Source organism: Chrysoperla carnea, chromosome 1 (genome assembly GCF_905475395.1).
Source record: "Chrysoperla carnea chromosome 1, inChrCarn1.1, whole genome shotgun sequence".
Classification (NCBI taxonomy): Eukaryota; Metazoa; Arthropoda; class Insecta; order Neuroptera; family Chrysopidae; genus Chrysoperla; species Chrysoperla carnea.
Window position 1 is genome coordinate 127681585 of NC_058337.1, and position 21134 is coordinate 127702718.

At 30.0% G+C, this 21134-nt stretch overlaps 5 protein-coding genes across 6 annotated transcripts; all 5 read right to left on the reverse strand.

Moving 5' to 3' along the window:
• Positions 1–405: 405 nt before the first annotated feature.
• LOC123290995 (zinc finger protein 91-like) lies at positions 406–3507 on the reverse strand. The gene is made up of 3 exons (XM_044871409.1): positions 3348–3507; positions 2806–3222; positions 406–2195 (listed from the first exon to the last, which is right to left on the reverse strand). The coding sequence occupies exons 1-3, from the start codon at positions 3471–3473 to the stop codon at positions 1446–1448; spliced, it is 1293 nt and encodes a 430-aa protein (XP_044727344.1). The 5' UTR covers positions 3474–3507; the 3' UTR covers positions 406–1445.
• A 1669-nt stretch (positions 3508–5176) lies between these two features.
• On the reverse strand, positions 5177–8358 carry LOC123294706 (zinc finger protein 726-like). The gene is made up of 3 exons (XM_044875829.1): positions 8168–8358; positions 7422–7847; positions 5177–6111 (listed from the first exon to the last, which is right to left on the reverse strand). Exons 1-3 carry the CDS (start codon positions 8291–8293, stop codon positions 5296–5298), a joined length of 1368 nt encoding a protein of 455 aa, XP_044731764.1. The 5' UTR covers positions 8294–8358; the 3' UTR covers positions 5177–5295.
• A 706-nt stretch (positions 8359–9064) lies between these two features.
• Positions 9065–12984, reverse strand: LOC123290983 (zinc finger protein OZF-like). Of its 2 annotated transcripts, none has more exons than XM_044871395.1 (3): positions 12812–12984; positions 12076–12552; positions 9065–10430 (listed from the first exon to the last, which is right to left on the reverse strand). In XM_044871395.1, exons 1-3 carry the CDS (start codon positions 12935–12937, stop codon positions 9597–9599), a joined length of 1437 nt encoding a protein of 478 aa, XP_044727330.1. In that variant the 5' UTR covers positions 12938–12984; the 3' UTR covers positions 9065–9596. The 2 variants fall into 2 exon arrangements, with proteins under 2 accessions (XP_044727330.1, XP_044727331.1); XM_044871396.1 differs by lacking the exon at positions 9065–10430 and adding an exon at positions 10810–11288.
• An 836-nt stretch (positions 12985–13820) lies between these two features.
• Positions 13821–15618, reverse strand: LOC123290993 (zinc finger protein OZF-like). Its single transcript, XM_044871407.1, has 3 exons — positions 15458–15618; positions 14727–15128; positions 13821–14647 (listed from the first exon to the last, which is right to left on the reverse strand). The coding sequence occupies exons 1-3, from the start codon at positions 15581–15583 to the stop codon at positions 13826–13828; spliced, it is 1350 nt and encodes a 449-aa protein (XP_044727342.1). The 5' UTR covers positions 15584–15618; the 3' UTR covers positions 13821–13825.
• Positions 15619–16355: 737 nt separating this feature from the next.
• Positions 16356–20723, reverse strand: LOC123290992 (zinc finger protein OZF-like). Its single transcript, XM_044871406.1, has 3 exons — positions 20657–20723; positions 20035–20433; positions 16356–18787 (listed from the first exon to the last, which is right to left on the reverse strand). The coding sequence occupies exons 1-3, from the start codon at positions 20681–20683 to the stop codon at positions 17855–17857; spliced, it is 1359 nt and encodes a 452-aa protein (XP_044727341.1). The 5' UTR covers positions 20684–20723; the 3' UTR covers positions 16356–17854.
• Positions 20724–21134: the final 411 nt, after the last annotated feature.

Consider the following 21134-nt stretch of genomic DNA (forward strand, 5'->3'; position numbering starts at 1 on the left):
AAAATGCTAAACTGTTTTACGGACTACAAAAAAAAAGTAACAAAATTTCTCGACTTTCCGATATTCGGTATACCTAAAGTTTCACTCAGATATATTCGCAAACTCTTATTTAAAATGGATTTAAATACTTTCCAATTTTCTGTTATTTTGTAGGATTACGTTTTCTTTTTAAATTTCTTTTAGCCTATCGTATGAAGATGAAAATTCGGTAAAAACTTCAATGTATAAATATTCAATAGATATAAAATTTAAAAAAAATTTGAAAACAGGGGGAAGGTAAAAAACGGGAGTAAACGCAAATTCACAGTTTTATAGAATATATTTATTATCTTGACCATTAAAGTCCACTCTTTTCAGAATTTCGAAATATCACAAAACTGATTAAAATTGTAAATAAATAAATTGACATAGTTTTTAAACTAAACATAGAACTTTATTTTATCTTACATAATTTTTGGATGACAAGCATAACTTTGAATAAAATTCAAACTTAAGTTTGTATGTGTTTGTGTTTAAATTTACAGCTGCGTTCAATGAGTGTCGTCAAATTGACGCAAAATCGCCAGTGGTAGACATATATCGAACAGCGCTATCAATTAAACTTTTTACGTAGTTTTCACCGGAGTGAATGGTATTCCAGGAGCTTGACCCGCATTCAAAGTGCGGAATTCATACTTATTTTGTATTATTATTTCATTCGTAGGAAATAGAACAAGGAGAATAAATAAAGCGACGGTTCGTCATTTATTTATGACTCTCTCAGGAACTAAAATTAAAATCAATAATAATTTAACACTTTATCATTGTTAAATTATTATTGATTTTAATTTAAGTTGTTGAGGAAGTCATCAGGGCTGGATTAACAAGTAGGCAGAATAGGCAGTTGCCTGGGGCCCCCGAAAAATGAAAGACTTCTAAAATTTTCTTACAAACATAAAATTCTAGAGAGTGAAAGAAAAATATAATCAGAACTGAAAATAAATTTTACTCAAATAAATAAAACTCAATTGACCGCATTCAAAAGGCGACGACCGACGAACTAGACAAGGTTCCTAAAAAATTGATGAATTTGCCGAAAACAAATGTAGAAAAAGACATGTTTAAAATGTAGATAGTAATTGATATTATTACATTGTGACAATAAAATTTTTATGAAAGATATAAGTTTGTATTTTTTAATCGAAAAAAGAAGGGAACGCACGTGAAAAAAAAGGGCCCTCAAATTGATGGATGCCTAGGGCCCCGTTGAGGGTTAATCCGGCCCTAGAAATCATAAATAAATGACGAAACGTTCAATTTATTTAAATTAATTCATTTATTCTTCTAGTCCTATTTCTTACGAATTAATTAGTGATAACTATGAATATTCTTATTCAATTTGGATGTAATATGATAATATTTGGTCACATGTCGCTCACTTACTATATTTTGTACCATATCCAAATTTAGCTTAGCGCAAGATTTTCTCCAGAGTTCGTATGTGTTTTCATATGACTTTTCAACGCAATTTTTTGTATAAACCTTTTACCGCACACTTCACATTTATGTGGTTTTTCACCCGTATGACGTCGTTCATGATGCACTAAATGTCTCCTTTCAAAAAAGGCTTGTGAACAAAACGTACACTGATATTTTCGTTGGTTTAAATGCACTTTTGAAACATGTTCTTTTAAATTATCAGAAGTTTTATACGTTTTATCACAACGATCACACGCGTAAGGACGTTCAGTGGAATGCATTATAAAATGCTGACGTAACTGAGACGCTTTACGTGACGCAAATCCACAAATATTACATAAATGTTTACGTTCAAGTATTTGTTTTTCATGCACTGTTTTAATATGAATATCTAACGATCTTTGAAGCACAAATGTTTTTGAACAACGGTCACATTTCAGTTTGTCACGTTCTTCATGCGTTTCCAAATGTCGTTTTAGAGCTTTTTTCGTTATTGATTTACCGCAAATATGACATGCTACAAACTTTTCTACGAGTGAATGTTCTTCCTTATTATGACGCTTTAGATCCCGTTTAAGTTTGAATGATTTATCACACAGTTGACAAATAAAATTCGATGGATTGTGTGCTAATTTTTTATGCTCTTTTAAATGTAATGGATGATAACACTTTATTTTACACCTATTACATTTTAATGCTGTGGCTCCATGTTCTTGATGCATATGTTGACCCAATGTCTAAAGCAAATTTGTTAAAAAATGTATAAATACTAATAAAAGTGTGTTTATTATTGATAACTGGGAGTTGCAACTCGCCAACTGGTGATAATAATTCGTACTTATTAAAATCAGAAGTAGACCCGAATTCAGTAGTTACAATTTCGACGACCAGATGGCAATACTTGTATTTACCATTTTTTAAGGCCAATAAAAATATTCAAATTCAAATCACATAAATCCCGCCAGTAGAACAAAATATTTCATTTTTAGTTACAAGGAAAAATGACACAATTTTCGGAAGCCATCATAGACTTCGGATTGAATATGATTCGTAATCAGCGGCCATAAATATCTCCTAGAGCAAAGTTTGGATGATAAATACTTAGTTTGCCGTGTTTGTGCCAAAAAAGTGAAATTCTTGGTCTAAAACAAATATTGCGGATATTCCGCACTGAGCCCCGCCGATTTCTACTCTAGAATTATATATACTGAGTTCGTACTCATTGTTTAGAACGGTAACAAATAAATAAATGTTTTAAAGTGTGAAAACTAAATTAGTTAGACTTTTAACGTATGAAAACCAAATAATCTAATTAGAAAATAATGTATGCGAACGTCACATGCTTACCTGTATTTTTTTAAATTCTTTATTACATTTTTCACAACTAAACGTTTTGACATTTTCATCATCTTGGATATCTTCACACATATCATTTTCTTCTTCAGTTTCTGATTTTTTATAATCATCTTCATTGTGACTAATTTTAATTTTTATGTTTTCTAAAGTATTTTCATTTGTGGCATTTTCAGGAATTTCTTCTTTAATATTTATTAGAGGAAGATCATCAGCGTAATTCTCGAATTTTTCATCTTTTACGTTATTAAAATCATTCTGGTTATTCGATAAATTAATTTTATTCTGCTGAATAATTTGCCTAAATGTCTGGTCTGAATTTTCACATAATTCTTTGAAATTAATGGTATTTTGTAATTGCAGAAAACAATTGTGACATATTTGATTTGGCAGTTCATCATTTTCCCAAATCTATGATTGAGAAATTTTAATTAAAAACTAGATTTATTTCTTGGGCAATTTGTTAAATTCTCTCAAAAGTTTGTTATGGCTTTTTCTAAACACTCTGTATGTGATTGCGTTAACATTTATATTACCTGTACAGACGCACATGCTATTATCATATCAATTATTTTAAATGAAGTAATTGAAAGAAATGTTTTATCGAATTTCATACAAAGACGACAAACTTTCTCAAAATCAGTCACTGCAAATGTTTCCATTTTTTAAACATTTGTCGTATTAATTTAAAATTCACGCATTCGAATTAGCTTCTTAGAGATTTAAGCAAAGAAAAAATTTTATCGCAGATTAAATTTAAACCAATACAGACGACAAACTCTACCACGCTCAAAAAAACTTTATTACTTCACGGTCGAGACATTATATTTTTTTTTCGTTCTGTTAGACAACTACTTGTATGAGAAAATTTTCGGTAGCAGAGCTTCTCTTTCACAGAGCTCGGAATTTTTCGAAGTTTTTTGATCGAAATTTTTTCAGCAGAAATTCCAATAAACTTATTAGTTAAAGCTTTATTCAATATCCTTCTAATATTAGATATCTTTTTCCTAAATTTTATTCATTTTAATTAACTTATTCGACAATCCTGCTAAGGAAGACTCTATCTACCAATTTTAATTGGAACCTTTTTACAGGTCTCTTTATAGACATAAAATGTTATACAGATGTAAAGTATCGCCATAATTATGGTTGTTAATTATATGCTATTTATAGTGATTACCTACGGAAAAATAAACAACTTTTGTTTGACACATTTTTTCGTAAATATCAATGTGTACCCGTGAGGGCATAAATTAGGGCAAAGCTTTGGTGATGAGTACAAGTGAGATGGGTATATGAATTGTCTAACTCTGTATGTGTTGAAAAGTCCACAAACATTAATAGTGTTAAAAAGAAAGTGAGTCGAAACGATGCTCCTTCTAACGTCCTGCATAAGAAACGAATTACAACGTATGTTTTATTATTTTATGTAAAGGGAAGCGTCACGGTTAAGTTCCAAATTTTCGAAAATCAAAACAACAGGCGTCATTTGTTTTGGATTTTTAAACTTTTCTAATTTATTAAAAATAATGCAAGCACTGACATTCAATACTATCTTCTAGATAGGGTATTTCAACAATTAACTCAGTCAATTGTTTGTTTCCACTTGTTTATGATAAAGAATAGAAATAAAATACAAAAATTGATTATTATTTTTTATTCAACAACCCAATTTATATCGTATCTAAATTTTACGTAAGATTCTCTCCAGAGTTTCTTTGTGTTTTTATATGACTTTTCAACGCAACTTCTTGTATAAATCTTTTACCGCACACTTCACATTTATGTGGTTTTTCACCCGTATGACGTCGCGACGTCATACATCATGCATCATGAACGACGCGTCGTTCATGATGCATTAACTGTCTCCTTTCAAAAAAGGCTTGTGAATAAAATCTACACGGATAAGACCTTTTTCACATTTTTTTTTCTTTTTTTTTTTTAAATGAAAGTAAATGTCTTGATAAATGGGCTCATTTTTTTCCCCGATTTTTTTGAAGCCATATGACCGAGAAAACCGACAATGAAAATCATTAAAATTCAAACTGGCGAAAACGATCCGGAAACACACGATGTTACACGAAGGTTGGTTTGACGTCATTTAAAGTTGATAATAATGATATATTAATACAACTGTTTACACTGTTTTATTGTCATTGCTTGTCGGATTGACATCACAGATCACGTGTGCGGTGGAGCCAAAAAAATCGTTTTGAAATATTTCAAATATTGTGACTTTTTAACAATTTTTTTCATAGTGTTTTTATTGTTAAAAATGCGTTATTTTTGAGTTACAGGCTCTACTCGACCTATATTTTCATAAAAAATTCTCAAAAAGCATTTCTGTTTTTCATGAAAAAGGTCTATTTTCGTTGATTTAAATGCACTCTTGAAATATGATCTTTTAAATCAAACGGATGTTTATAAGATTTAGCGCAGTGATCGCACGCATATGGTCGTTCACTTGGTCGTTTATTCTCAAAATCATCTTTGCATTAAATTCTCGCTTGAGCTTGTATGCGTTTTCATATGGATTTGTAATGCAATTTTTTGTATAAATCTTTTACCACACACTTCACATTTATGTGGTTTTTCACCCGTATGACGTCGTTCATGATGTACCAAATGTCTCTTTTCGAAAAAGGCTTGTGAACAAAATGTACACTGAAATTTTCGTTGATTTAAATGCACTTTTGAAATATGATCTTTTAAATCAAACGGATATTTATAAGATTTATTGCAATGTTCGCACACATATGGTCGTTCACTTGAATGACTTATCATATGTTTACGTAAATCAGTCGATCTGCATGACGAGTATCCACAAATATTACATAAATGTTTACGATCGCTCGGTTTATTCTCATGTACTTGTTTAATGTGTTTTGCTAACGTGGCCTCAAGGACAAATGTTTTAGAACATATGTCGCATGAAACTTTATCACGCTCTTCATGCGTCGATAAGTGAGATTTCAGACTTGTTTTTCTTATTAATTTACCACAAATATGACATGTAATATATTTTTCTTCACGTTTATGTATTTTTTTAATGTGACATTTTCCTTCTTGTTTAGTTTTTTCACACATTTCACTTTTAAATGATGAATGCCTGAATTTATGACGTTGTAGTTCATATATATTGCCCAATATTTTGTTACATATATCACAGGTACGATTCAATGGATTGTGTGCTACTTCTTGGTGATGCCTTAAATGTAATGGATGATAACATTTTAATTTACATTCGCTACATTTTATTGCTTTCGCTCTATGTTTTCGAAACATATGGTAACCCAATCCCTAAAATAAGTTTATCAAAAAATGAACAAATTAATTCTCAAAACCAAATATCCAAACTGCGTTAAAAAAAATTGAAAACAAAAAAACAATTCCAGTATTTACCCAACGATTCGGGGCCCATTTTAATCTAACGCGAAAAAAATTTCAATAATAGGTCGCGACTGTTAAAGCCGCTATTAATTAAAACTAATTATTCGCTTTCTGAACTTCTGAACTTGTTTTTTTCTTTTCAATTTTTTTAACGCAGTCGGATTTTTTATTTTGTTATTATACACTTTTTAGTTAGGATTTTCAAATATCTATTCAATGATACCCAACTAACCATAGTTCGTCGACTTTCATTTACCTCCTATGCACTTTTAGTGCTTTGTCGCTTTAGAGGACAAACGCGTGAATCGATTTTAATGAATCTTACATTAATTTATTTGTTTATTCAATACCTATTCAATGATACCCTACTCAACATAGTTCACCGATTTTCATTTTTTCCTTTTTTGGAATATAGCGTCTGGTGGTCGCCATATTGAATTTTCATTACCGCCATAAATTTAGAGATCCTCGCAAGATTAAGACTAATCGTTACCACATCTTTACCTTGTGCAATCCCAAGCCTATGCGCACCGTAAGGTTGGGAATCAACCCCAACACACTCCCATTGAGAATCTTCACATAAATTTGAACTAAAAATATTGTCCTGTAAATTCAGCCATTTAAGAAACGCATTTTCACTGCCTGGTCAGCTGTTCAAGATGTTTCGACAGTTTAAGGATTAAAATTGCCTGTTTTTAATTTAACTCAGCATCATTGTTACCGGGTATCTAATATCCAACAGTTTTTAAAACCCTAACTTGAATTAAAATACGCGCATTATTTGGCGTTCACGGTAGCTGCGGTAGTTGCCACTTGGAACGTATTAGCTATTCTTTTTATTGTCGCTGCGACGACGGTGGAGTTTACACGTCTCACGTCCATGAAAAGCGTGCGGGTAAGTTATACCCGACCACAATGGCCACGTTACTTATTTATATATATTTGTTTAGTTTTAAAAATTTTTGATAATTATATGCTCATTTTATAAAAAATATATCTTTAATTTTCATGAATAATGTATAAACCTATTTTCCTAATAAAGAAAACTAATATTGATTTAGTGTATCTATAATAATGTACATGGGTAAAATATACCCGACCAAAGCGGATATGTTCTGTATGGTCTCCACAGTGACGCCTGTGAGACTTCCTCTTCAGTTCCGTCTATTCGATAAATTGAGTAAACTCCATAATGATTTATTAAATCTCCATATACTTACATGTGCTTTATCAAAATCTTTTTTACATTTCTCACAAGTGAACGTTTCTATAACATTTTTTTTATCTTTAGTATCATTATTTTCTTCTTCCGTTTTAGTTGGCACTTTATTCAATTCCAATGTACAATTGTTTACTTCATCAAGTCTTTCATTTTCTAATATATTTTCAATTTTAATATTTTCATGAATATCTTCTTCTTCTTTGATATCTATTGGAGAGTTATCATCAACGTAATCTTCAAATTCTTCATCTTTTACGCCATTAAGATTATTTTGATTATTTGATAAATTAATGTTATTACGCTGAATAATTTGTCGAAATGCTTTGTCTGAATTCTCACATAATTGTTTGAAATTGATGGTATTTTGTAATTGAAGAAAACAAGCGTGACATATTTGATTTGGTAGATCGTCATTTTCCCAAATCTATAATCGAGAAAAAATTTGCTAATCTAAAACATGCTTACTGGAATTGTTTTAGTATATTTCGAGCTATGATACATTAGTAGTCTAATATATAAATTTTTACAATTTTTGAGAACCTGATACTTAAAAAAAATTATCCAAATTTAATGGAATTTAGCATGCATTATCTAAATATGAAAAAATTCGGATTAACTCCTAAGTTAAATGAATTTTCCTGAATAAAATTGACAAAAAAATACATAGCACCCTATATACATAGAAATGTTTTTTTAACACCCTATATACATAGAAATGTTACTATTAAAATATATTCATATTACCTGTACAGATACACACGCCATAATCATGTCAATTATTTTAAATGAGTTAATTGATAGAAAAGTTTTATCGAATTCCATACAAATACGACAAACTTTCTCAAAATCAGTTACTAAAATTGTTTCCATTTTTTAAACGTTTCATGCATTAACTTGAAAATAAAGTGTTTATGTTAATGGAAATAGAATTAGCTCTCTGCTTTTTAAACATGAACAATACATAACTTTTAGAGAAAAATAATATTGGAAACTAAAAATTAAATTCTAGGCTAATAAAAAAATATTTGAATCTCGAACAAGCAGACTTCTTAAGGATGAAGAATTTTTTCGACCATAAACATTTCTACAATCCTGATAAAACAAAATTTTTATTCATTATCGAGAATTAAAAGAGGGGAACTCCCAAATCTATATATGACTGCGTTTAAGATTTTATAAATTGATGATGGAAATATTAGGAATATTTATCGTGTAAATACGCAATTTACAAATTGACAGTTGTATTGGATTTTAAGATTAACACGAGTTGTCCATTTTTAGTAGCTCGGATTAGACGAGGGGTACACTCTATGTTTTTCCAATAAGAACACTCATAAACGATCTGTTAATTATCAGCTAGGATGAGTTCTATTTAATAACTTTGACAGCATGACTAACGGCTGCCAAAGATTTTAAAATTATGAAAAATTATTATTTAAAATAAATTTACACAGTTTTTAAATTGAATACAATTCTTTATTTCATCTTATCAAACAAGGATTTGAGAAACGCATTTACCATATAAAATAAGCTTCAGACTCATTCAAATAATCCATTTAATTCAATCTGTAATATTTTTTAAATGATTATACCACAGACTTATGATGAACATAGCCTGACAAAACATTAGAAGGAGCAGGGTTGTTACTCCATATGTAATGTAAATTGGAGGTGGAGAAATATATATTACTATTGAATATAATATGCCTCTTGGCGGGGATTTAATTTAAATACTCTTTGTAACTGAATGATTTACAGGCGAGAGACGTTGTAACAAACTGATTTTTTGGATGTTGATTCATTCTTGATTACATGTTGATTCATTCTTGTAAATTTCATCCCGATCAGTTATTTTGTCCTCGAAATTTCAAACTCTAATCATTTCGTCCTCGTAAATTAATCTTCTGACCATTTAGTCCTAGGAATATATCCTACATTAGTTTTGTTTTTGGATAATCTATCCTTCCAACAATCACGCAAGACTTCAACAGTTAAAACGTAGAACACCTAAATATTACAAGGTTTACGTTAACCAGAAAACACACATACTCGTGTTAACTCGACCCTACTAGAGGCACTACCAACCTGTAGAGCACTTGGGTATTTCAATCACACAGTTAACGTACTACACCGAAGAAGAACTTAATAATAAATATTAGAAAGAAATCTAAAATCAGCTTTGCATTAAATTCTCACTTGAGTTCGTATGCGTTTTCATGTGAATTTTTAATGCAATTTTTTGTATAAACCTTTTACCACATACTTCACATTTATGTGGTTTTTCACCCGTATGACGACGTTCATGATGCACTAAATGTCTCTTTTCGAAAAAGGCTTGTGAACAAAATGTACACTGAAATCTTCGTTGATTTAAATGCACTTTTGAAACATGCTCTTTTAAATTAAGTTCAGAACGATACGTTTTATCACAATGTTCACACGCATACGGTCGTTCAGTTGAATGAGTTCTTAAATGTTTACGTAAAAAAGGCGCTGAAAGTGATGCATGTCCGCAAATATTACATAAATAATTACGTGCACGTATTTGCTTTTCATGTAGCACTTTAACATGTCGTTCTAAATTTTTCTGATGCAAGAATGTTTTTGAACAAACATCACACTTGATTGTATTACGTTCTTCGTGGATTACCAAATGTACTTTTATATTTTTTTTCGTTACTGATTTACCACAAATATGACATGTTACATATTTTTCTAATGTTACATGTTCTTCTTTATTGTGACATTTTAGCTCTTGTTTATCGTTAAATGATTTGTCGCATCGTGAACATTGTAACAATTTAGATGAAATTTGTTTGCATTTATGGTATTTTAATTTATAAATATTTGAACATATTTGGTTGCATTTTTTACAAGTAAGATTCGATGTATTGTGCGCTAACTCCTGATGTTCTTTTAAATGTAATGAATGATAGCATTTTATTTTACATTTATTACATTTTAACGGTTTCGCTCTGTGTTTACGATACATATGTTGACTCAGTATCTAAAATAAATTTTTTTATATTACAAGAAATTGTTAGGGATTGATATGAATTATTAAATAACGATGTATGAGTCTGTCTTTATATAGTCTAGTCGACTAGTTCAAATTGGAGAAATATATTTCTGTTATCAGAAATACAGTTTCAATATCTGACGCGCGCGTGTTTTTCCATTGGTCTGTTTTGCTTACATTTTCTAAGGCCTGTAAATCCTCCCCCGAACCGCTAAATTAAAAAACTTTATAAGACCTTTTTTTCCATCGCTCCCCTACTATTATTAGAAATAAACATATAGTTAAGTATTTAAATACTCTGTATATATAAAATTAGCTATGAGTATTCGAACTCGTTCTTCTTAGACTACTCGTTATATGGGTGATTCTAACTGTTACTTTTTTTAATTAAAAATGGTAAGATTTTAAAATAAGACTTTTTTAAGTTTTTGATGTATATTATTATTCTATTTTATTATTAATTTCATTTTGCTTGGTTATCAACTCAATGTTCATTTTTTGTCGTGTCCGTGAATTTCTTTTCCATAAATTTTGTTGTTTGCGACGATCTCGTTTTTCTCGATCTGATAGTTCTTGAATTGATTTACGTTTTCCTTCCTTCTTCCTTTTTTCATTTCTTTCTCTTTCTTTGTGACAGTAATTTTTGTAAGCTTCTGGATCATTTCGTATTTTTTCTCTTCTTAATCTTTCAGCAATACGTTTTTGTTCCAAACGATGTTGTTGTACTTCAGTTTTACTAATTTCATTTTTACATTTTACTTTTTTCTTTGACAACAGTTGTCGATTTCTACCACTTGTATTGTCAGTAGTTTCAGGTAGTTTTCTAGTATGAAGTATTGGAGCCATCTGTATTAAAAAAAATTACAATTAACCCGCCAGTACTCGCGTTATGAGCATTTTGTTCACGTTTGATTTATTCACCTTCATAAATACAAAAATACAGTTTAAAAAAATATTTTTTTTTTCAAGTCCTATAAGAAATTGTGAGAATATCTCTCATCACGAAAGGTGTAAGCAAAAAAATATTAACTTAGGAAATTTTTGGTCCTGTTCGTGTACTTTCGTCAATTTAATATTATAAGTCGTACTCAGCAAATTAAAAAAAACTTGTGAAATATGGTGAAATTACTTAAAATGAATTTAATTATTTAGATTATTTCTCTGCTCTAATATTTTACATCATTTAATAATCACGCAATCAAACTATTTTTAATTAGCTATTGCATTAAAAAATAAAATTTAAAATTTGTAAAAAAAAAAAACAATTTAGAGGTAAATTTTAAAATTGGGCATAACACGGTACTGACATTTAAGTGATATTTTGTAAACATTCTTTGAATAGCAAGTTATATTGCACACAAAAAGCGATGAAATATGTTCGTGAATATCTAATTAATACAAAATCTTCATTAATAGATTGTTAATTAATGACCAGTAAGAAAAAACAATACAGGGCATAAAAAAATCACAGTTAGAATGGAATCACCCATATAGGATAATGTGTAAATAATAGTTTCAAATTTCGTTTGATATTCTATATAAGCAGACTTGCAAGCAGTGATGCGTTTCCGTCTCTTCGATCAGTTAAGAGTCTTAATGCCTCACAAATAATATATGATTGCCAAATACTTACCCACGCTTTTCTAAATTCTTTATTACACTTCTCACAGTTGAAAGTTTCTGTGACATTTTCCTCCTCTTTAATGTGTTTGCAGGTATCATTTTCTTCTTTGACATTAATTGATATTTGCATTTCATTCATTTCCGGCATATTTTTATTTCTAATGTTGTCTGTTTCTAATTTTCCAGAATCATTTTGATTTTGACCAATTCTAATTTTTATATTTTCCAAAGTGTTTTCGTTTTTGGCATTTTCAAGAATATCTTCTTCTTTGATATCTATTATAGAATTATCATCAGCATAATCTTCGAATTCTTCATCTTTTACGTTAATAAAATTAATTTGGTTACTATTAATTTTATTGCGCTGAATAATTTGACGAAATGCTTTGTCTGAACTTTCACACATTTGTTTGAAATTGATGGTATTTTGTAATTGAAGAAAACAAGCGTTACATATTTGATTTGGTAGATCATCATTTTCCCAGATCTATTAATAGGAAAAGTTAATTATAATTTTTTTCGTTGTATTGACAACATTTAGAAAAATTATTATTTTTTAATTAGAAAATTAAAAATGAAATCATTTTCGTTCTTCAACTGTATAAATTTTCTGAATTAAGTCTGCAAAAATAGTAATTAGACAGAGAATTGAAGTTTGACTCTTAAAAGATTGCTACAACATTTTCTGAACATTCTGTATATTACTATTCTTTATACATCCTGTATAATTACTATACTCATATTACCTGTACAGAAGCACACGCTATTACCATATCAATTATTTTAAATGAATTAATTTTTAAAAATTCTTTATCATATTTCATACAAATACGACAAACATTCTCAAAATCAGTCACTTCCAGAGTATCCATTTCTAAACATATAACGTATCAACTTAAAATTGAGATATTATTCAGGAAATTCGAGTCCTAGATCTTAATCATAGAAAATAGTCCAAGCAAATTAGCAACGATTGGTTATTAGGATATTTTCTTTAACTTTTGAAACGAGTAATTTCTCTACGTCAAGTTTTACGTTTTTAAGTTGTAAACAAGATTTGTTAAAAACCCGTACTTTTACAAATGATACTGATACTAAAATAATAATTGTCGAGACCCGTACTCACGGGTCTCATGTGACCCGTGTTTAAAACTTGATAATAATACTATACCGATATTTTGTGATTAAAATACTTGAAATACATATTTATATCACTTTCTTTCCATAATTTCATTTTTTCGATATTTAAGATATAATTGTCAAAATCCTTAAAAATCAGCGGGAACTTTAAGTTAAACAAAGTTATTTATCCATATGTCTAATTTGCTTGGAGTAAAAATGATATCGAAGTTGAAAAAGTAGTTCTATGAACACCCAGAAAGTTCAAATTATATAGAAATTCAAAATACTTTGAATAAATATGAATTTATGAGTTTAATTTATGGAAGAGGGCATTGTTTCCTAAACTTAAATCGTTCGAACTACCCATCATTTAAAAGTTACCTCCTCATTAATAGTTTAAATTCCAAAAAAGTCAGAGCAAGCTCATTCTAAGTTATCAAAATGTTACAGAATTAAAAAACAAATAAAAATTAAAAATGAATAATTAACACAATTTTAAAACTTAATGTATTTCTTTATTTTATCCTACATAGTTTTCGGATAACATAAAATAAACTTTCGATTTTATCACAGGAGACTTATTTTATAGGACTCAAAAATTACACGTTTAATAAATATTACGATTCTGTCACCTAAATTTAGTTTCCCATATAATGCTCGATTGAGTTTATGTGTGTTTTTGAATGAATTTGTAATGCTATTTTTTGTATAAATCTCTTACCACACACTTCACATTTATGTGGTTTCTCCCCCGTATGACGTCGTTCATGATGCACTAAAGTTTTCTTATGATTAAACGCTTGTGGACAAAACCGACACTGAAACTTTCGTTCATTTAAATGTGCGCACGAGATATGCTCCTTTAAATTAAGTTCAGACCGATACGTTTTATCACAATGTTTACAGCTAAACGGTCGTTCGGTTGAATGAGTTCTTAAATGTCTACGTAAATCAGCTCCAATACGTGACGCATATCCACAAATATTACATAAAAAATTTCGTTTGCCTTCGTGTATTAGTTTATGCTTTGTCAATGTAATCTGATTAACGAATGTTTTCGAACATATGTCACAATTGATTTTAACACGTTCTTCATGCGTTGACAAATGACTTTTTAAATAACATTTCGATATTGATTTGCCACAAATATGGCATGCCACAAACTTTTTTTCATGTTTATGTGCTTCCTTAATGTGACATTTTAGTTCTGGTTTGTCTTTAAATGATGCCTCACATCGTTGGCATTGTAACGGTTTAGATGAACGTCGTCTACATTTATGGTATTTTAATTTATAAATATTTGAACATACTTTTTTACATTTAGTGCAAGTTAGATTCGATGTATTGTGCGCTACTTCTTGGTGTTCCTTTAAATGTAATGGATGATAACATTTTACTTCACATTTATTACATTTTAATGCTTTGGCTTTGTGAATGCGATGCATATGTACACCCAAAACCTGAAATAAAGTTATTTATCTATTAATAGTTATGTTATGTATCTAGTAAAGAAAAATGGATAATTTTATTGTAACATACCCATATTTTTTTAAACTCTTTATTACACTTCTCACAATTAAACTTCTCTATGGCATTTTCATCCTCTTTAATATTTTCACGCGAATCATTTTCTTCTTCGGGATTACTTGGCATTTGAAATCCATTCAATTCCACAGTATTTTCATTTGTAACATTTTCAGAAACATCTTCTTCTTTGATATCTATTATTGAATCATCATCAGCGTAATATTCGAATTGTTCATCTTTTACGTTAATAAAATCATGTTGATTACTTGATAAATCATTAATTTTATTTTGGCGAATGATTTTACGAAATTCATTGTCTGAAGTTTCACATAGTTGTTTGAAATTGATGGCATTTTGCAATTGAAGAAAACAAGCGTTACATATCTGATTCGGCAGTTCATCATTTTCCCAAATCTATGAACATGAAAGTTAATTACAAAGAAATATAGGAAAATTTTAAAGATATATCATCGTTTATTTAAGCACTGATAATTAAATCTATATATCATGCAGATTTATTATATCGTAGCATTGTTAATAACTCTGAAGAATTTAATAATGGTTTTTAACGATTTCGTAATTTGTACCAAAATAGTTTTGTTTGTTTGTTTTCTTTTTAAATATCCAATTTAAGTCTACAAAAACATTGTTTTACCAGATTGATAATAAAATTCTTAAAAGTTTGGTGCTACATTTTCTGAACACCCTGTATTTTGATAATTTTTTAACATAATTTGAATTACCTGTACTGAAGAACACGCTTTTATCATATCAATTATTTCAAACGAAATAATTGATAATAATGTTTTATGGAATTTCATACAAATACGGCAAACTTTCTCAAAATCAGTTACATCGAAAGAATCCATTTCTTAAACATTTGGCATGTTAATTTATAACGAAATAGTTCAAAATCCAATTTCATAAACAAGCAGGTAATGGAGGTCAAAAAAGTTAAAATTTGCTGTGCGTAAATATGCATTTTACACATTATGAGGATTGTAGATGTTGACAAAAGCGGTATTCTTTTCTAAAAACATATTTCGAATTAGCCTTTGTTTAAAGAAAATTATCAAATATTAGACGAATCTGTCATTTAATGCAAGTTACCTATCTAGGGTAGAAATATACACCCGAAAAAGCCAGTGCTAACTTTAAGGACTACCTAAGAAAATTCTTAGTATGCATTATGTACCATGTACTTACCTAATTTATTGAAGTTCATCACAGTCCTACAAAGAATATAATAATAATACATAAAAAGGGAAACTGGAAATGGGTTCCCAGCACTTAGTCTTAGCGGTCCTCTGTGTCCTCCTTTTAAACCGCTCATTACTCGAAGGCGGGACCTCTTCGGGTAAGATGTGCTATTTTAAGCAGATGGAGCTATAAGATTCTGTTGAAGCACAACTTTAAAACTTAATGTACTTCTTTATTTTACCTTACATAGTTTTCGGGTAACATAAAATGAACTTTCGGTTTTATCACAGGAGACTTATTTTATACGTCTCGAAAATTATAACCAATTATAACGAACAAGAGTTTTCATCAACATTTTTCATTTTATTGAGAAAGAGACAAATTACTAAATTTTATAAAATATTGCGATGATTCAAAATTCGATCTATAATCTTCCACTGAATCAGTCTGTATATTCGAGCCTGAAGTCTGTTATGCCGGAGCCTTGGCTTCCGCACTTCTATGTCGTATTCATCGCAGATATGAAAATTTTTCTCAACTTTTATCCAACGTTTCCTCTTCTTTTAAGTAAAATATGTTTTGCAGCATCAGCTAGTTCGATAGCCTCGCCAAGATCCAGATTTTCTGTTTGAAGAACTCGAGAGAAAGTCAAAGTATGTACCGTGAGCTCAAAATATGTATGGATATCTTATTTGTCAGTGAAAATGCGTCTCATAAATGGGTGCATTTACAGATTCTTGATGGGAGGGGTATTGACCCCCAAAAGAAAGATTTTTTTCTAATAACCCTTCGATGAAGAAATTTTTATTTGGATTTTTTTTAAATATGACACCTGGTATAAATATTTACCATCCCTGATTTAGATTTTAGAACCCATTGACCAGAGAGGAATCATCTTCAACAAGACTACCCAAATATTCGCATATGCGGACGATATTGCTATAATAGCAAGAACTAAGGACCGTCCGATTAACGTGTTCAAGGAAATAGAAAAGAACGGTAAAGAGCTAGGACTGAGTGTCAACGAAAAGAAAACTGTTTACATGTATATGTTAGCCTCACCCGATCGGAGGAAAGTCCAAGACCTTCAGATTGAAAATGTGATATTTAAAGGAGTCTCTTCATTCACCTATCTCGGAGAGCAGGTAAATAACGAAGGAAAAACTAGCACAGCGATAAAGAAAGACTCCAGAGAGGCAATCGAGCATATTTTGCAAATGTGAAGCTCTTGAAAAGCAAGCTGATTATAAGAAGGACAAAGTTGAAAATATACAAGACTTTGGTTCGACCAGTAATAACCTATGTGAGTGAAAACTGGACACTCACGGTAGATCAGGAGACGATAAGAAGGTTCGAACGGAAAATAATCAGAAGAATCGTGGAGCGGTACAAATCAATGAGACAGAATGGCATATCCGGAACAACAGCGAGATATTGGAAATCCTGGACGGTGAAGATATTGTTAAGTTCATCAAATCCCAAAGACTCCGTTGGTTTGGGCACGTCCAGAGAATGGAAGACGCCAGGATGCCGAAGAAGATACTTAACGCCAAGATCTATGCTACCAGGAAGAGAGGAAGACCAAGGCTCAGATGGATGGACCAGGTGCTGGGTGATTTGAGGACAATGCGAGTCACTGGATGGGGAACCAAGACCCAGGACCGCAACGTCTGGGGGCGCATTGTGGAGGAGGCCAAGGCCCACGTCGGGTTGTAGCGCCTATTGTTGTTGTTGTTGATTTAGATCATATATGATCAGCAGCCGTTCTTCTAGGGTGGTGCAAGTGGAACTCTAACACCATATATCGTTTTAATAGGCGTTGAAATCACAAATTATTTTCCATGTTTATATAAATTTCATGAATTTATTATTATTATTTTCAAAATTTAAAATGTATATTATATTCAGTTTCCTCGTACATCCTTATTAGGAATTAGTCTTTATATATTTGAGAATGGGGTGCCAAAATGAAATCTCGCACCATCCTTTAAACTTGTTACAGCCACCCCTGAATATGACTCCCCATTACATATCCCATCTATATTTCTAAAAGTAGGATTCTCTTTTGAATTAGTGTGTGTTTTTGAATGAATTTTTAATGCAGTTATCTGTATAAATCTTTTATCGCACACTTCACATTTATGTGGTTTTTCGCCGGTATGTCGTCGTTCATGATGCACTAAAGTTTTTTTACGACTAAACGCTTGTGGACAATATTTACACTGAAATTTTCGTTGATTTAAATGCACCGTTTTGATATGATCTCTTAAATGATCTTCACGTCGAAATGTTTTATTACAACGATCACACGAATACGGTCGTTCGTTTGAATGAATACTTAAATGTTTTTGTAAATCAGCCGCTGAAAGTAATGCATATCCACAAATATTACATAAATGATTACGTTCGCGGGTTTGATTATGTACGGATTTAATATGATTTGTTAATGTTGTATGATTCATGAATGTTTTTGAACACATGTCACATGTAAGTTTATCACGTTCTTCATGCGTTGACAAATGCCCTTTTAAATAATGTTTTACCACGGATTTACCACAAATATGACATGCTACATTCATTTCTTCAAGTTTGTGTACTTCTTTATTGTGACATTTTAATTCTCGTTTATCTTTAAATGATTTGTTACATCGTAGACATTGTGATAAATTATATGATCGTTGTCTACATTTATGGTATTTAAATTTGTAAATATTTGAACATACTTTTTTACATTTAGTGCAAGTTAGATTCGATGGATTGTGCGCTAATTCTTGGTGTTCCTTTAAATGTAATGGATGATAACATTTTACTTCACATTTATTACATTTTAATGCTTTGGCTTTATGTTTTTGATGCATATGTACTCCCAAAACCTGAAATTAATTTAGTTCATTAATGGATCAATTTATGCATATTCGCCTGGTATACAATATCATGTCAAGGAATTTATCACAGATTATAGTTTTTAATTTAAAACAGATCTGCAACTCCCTGTAAAATTTTTACTATTTTCGTTCTCTGAAGGTGCCTTTCTCCAGGTGGCTCTACACGTTATATTCGTGTAGGGCTATCTATTAGTTTTGATAATAATTTATCCATTTCAATTTAAATAAATAAACATTGCGTCTTTCAAAATTAGTTTGTTTGTCATTAAAATTCGTTAAATTTCTTTGTGTGTATCAACATTGTGTATCAACAATAGTGTGTTATCAATTGATTGTCTTTATAAACATTTTGTGGATTATTTGAATAGTGGGATTGTGTAAGTATTTTGGCCGTTTTCATTGTGCCCTTGTTCATTAACTAATTAGTGTAATTTAGTCGTTTTAGGTGTGTTTATATTTTCCGATTTTTTGTATGGTATGTACTGAGTTTATTTTAGCGCTTAGGTCTTGTTAATCGTGTTGATAACATTTAGGTAGTGTTTATTTGTGATTATAATTGACTAATAATGAAATAAAATGGTTTTACATTGCATTTAAGTTACATCAAACTAGTAATTAATTGTTATTAATAATGTTATTATTAAAATAAATGCTGTTTTATTTCAAATATTGCAATAAATTATTATTTTATTAATATTTGTTATTTTATTCAAAAAAACTCACTTTATTTAATTAGAAGACAAATAAATACAAACAAATTTAATAAAAAACTATAAACTGAATAGAAATATTTCGAATAGTACCTAATTCCCGCCATTTAAAAAAAAAATAGTTCATTGTAAGTGCCTTTCTCCAGGAGGCTTTTTGGACAACATTCCATATACAGTAGAGTTGCCTATCTATTTATGTAATAAATTATAATCAGTGATTTAGATATTCTGTATTCTTAGATCATGCTTTTGTCTTAAGGTAGTATAACAATATAGAGGATCACACTTAAGGTAGTACGAGCACCAAAGCAAATTTTAGATTTAGGGTTGAAATTATTTGTTCCTTATTTTCAACTTTGATGTTGATGAAAAATAAGAATAATAAGACTAGTATTTTTCGATATCTGCCTTGGTTTTCCAAATATCGAAAGCTAAATAATTGTTAAGAATCTCATTTGTCTTTAAAGGTATTTTTTTGTATTTTCAATAGAAAAATGAATAATTGATGATTGTACACACACTTACCCATGCTTTTTTAAATTCTTTACTACACTTCTCACAATTAAACGTTTCTACGTCATGTTTATCTTTAATATCTTCAAAGATATCATTTTCTTCTTCGAATTTAGTTGGAATTTCTAATCCATTCAAATCCGTAGTATCTTCATTTATAACATTTTCAGCTTTATCCTCTTCTTTGATGTCTATTAAAGAATGATCATCAGCGTAATCATCGAATTGCTCATCTTTTACGTTCTTTAAATAATTTTGATTACTTGATAAATCATCACATTTATTTTTCCGAATAATTTGACGAAATGCTTTGTCTGAAATTTCACATAATTGTTTGAAATTGATTGTATTTTGCAATTGTAGAAAACAAGCGTTACATATTTGATTTGGTAGATCGTCATTTTCCCAAATCTACGAATAAGAAAAGTTTATTAAAACCAAATGTATGCAAATTTTGATCTCCTCGTAATTTGTATAAAAATAAGGAAATTTTTTTATATTAAGATCTTTTTTATTATTCAATTGTTTAATCAGATAGCAATAAAGTTTCCTAGAAGGTCTAGCAAAGTGGCTTTCCTAAAAGTTTGGTGCGGCTTTTTCTTAACATTCTGAAGTAGCTTAATATTCGCATTACCTTTACTGAAGCACATGCTATAATCATATCAATTATTTTACATGTGTTAATTGATAGGAGTGTTTTATCAAATTTCATACAAATACGACAAACTTTCTCAAAATCAGTAACTTCGAGTGTATCCATTTCTTAAACATTTAACCTATTAACTCGAAATTGAAGAGTTAAATAATTGATGTTAATATACTGGGTGAGTTTTTTAAACTATTACAGTATTACCTCGTACAAGTAGTCAAGTACCTAAAATTACTGTTAAAAATTTTAAATATCCACTTCATAGGCATTTTACAGGCAAACGAATTTTTAAAATTGGTTAAGTAGTGGATTAAAAAATGATAGCTTTTCATACCCCCCCCCCCCCACCTTAGCTAAGGAAGTTGAAAAATACATTGCAATTTATTCTCATACCTACCAAATATACGAAAAAAAGAGTGGTCGCACTCCTCATTAAATGACCACAAACATCATGACGTGGATT

What these genes read in the sequence shown, in the direction of transcription:
- LOC123290995 (XM_044871409.1), bottom strand. Translation starts at nt 3,473, where the DNA reads ATGGAAACATTTGCAGTGACTGATTTTGAGAAAGTTTGTCGTCTTTGT. An exon ending in TAGCATGTGCGTCTGTACAG is followed by an intron (nt 3,223 to 3,347) that starts GTAATATAAATG and finishes TCTCAATCATAG; the next exon opens with ATTTGGGAAAATGATGAACT. An exon ending in AAGAATTTAAAAAAATACAG is followed by an intron (nt 2,196 to 2,805) that starts GTAAGCATGTGA and finishes AATTTGCTTTAG; the next exon opens with ACATTGGGTCAACATATGCA.
- LOC123294706 (XM_044875829.1), bottom strand. Translation starts at nt 8,293, where the DNA reads ATGGAAACAATTTTAGTAACTGATTTTGAGAAAGTTTGTCGTATTTGT. An exon ending in TGGCGTGTGTATCTGTACAG is followed by an intron (nt 7,848 to 8,167) that starts GTAATATGAATA and finishes TCTCGATTATAG; the next exon opens with ATTTGGGAAAATGACGATCT. An exon ending in AAGATTTTGATAAAGCACAT is followed by an intron (nt 6,112 to 7,421) that starts GTAAGTATATGG and finishes AACTTATTTTAG; the next exon opens with GGATTGGGTTACCATATGTT.
- LOC123290983 (XM_044871395.1), bottom strand. Translation starts at nt 12,937, where the DNA reads ATGGATACTCTGGAAGTGACTGATTTTGAGAATGTTTGTCGTATTTGT. An exon ending in TAGCGTGTGCTTCTGTACAG is followed by an intron (nt 12,553 to 12,811) that starts GTAATATGAGTA and finishes TCCTATTAATAG; the next exon opens with ATCTGGGAAAATGATGATCT. An exon ending in AAGAATTTAGAAAAGCGTGG is followed by an intron (nt 10,431 to 12,075) that starts GTAAGTATTTGG and finishes AATTTATTTTAG; the next exon opens with ATACTGAGTCAACATATGTA.
- LOC123290993 (XM_044871407.1), bottom strand. Translation starts at nt 15,583, where the DNA reads ATGGATTCTTTCGATGTAACTGATTTTGAGAAAGTTTGCCGTATTTGT. An exon ending in AAGCGTGTTCTTCAGTACAG is followed by an intron (nt 15,129 to 15,457) that starts GTAATTCAAATT and finishes TCATGTTCATAG; the next exon opens with ATTTGGGAAAATGATGAACT. An exon ending in AAGAGTTTAAAAAAATATGG is followed by an intron (nt 14,648 to 14,726) that starts GTATGTTACAAT and finishes ACTTTATTTCAG; the next exon opens with GTTTTGGGTGTACATATGCA.
- LOC123290992 (XM_044871406.1), bottom strand. Translation starts at nt 20,683, where the DNA reads ATGATTATAGCATGTGCTTCAGTAAAG. An exon ending in TAGCATGTGCTTCAGTAAAG is followed by an intron (nt 20,434 to 20,656) that starts GTAATGCGAATA and finishes TCTTATTCGTAG; the next exon opens with ATTTGGGAAAATGACGATCT. An exon ending in AAGAATTTAAAAAAGCATGG is followed by an intron (nt 18,788 to 20,034) that starts GTAAGTGTGTGT and finishes AATTAATTTCAG; the next exon opens with GTTTTGGGAGTACATATGCA.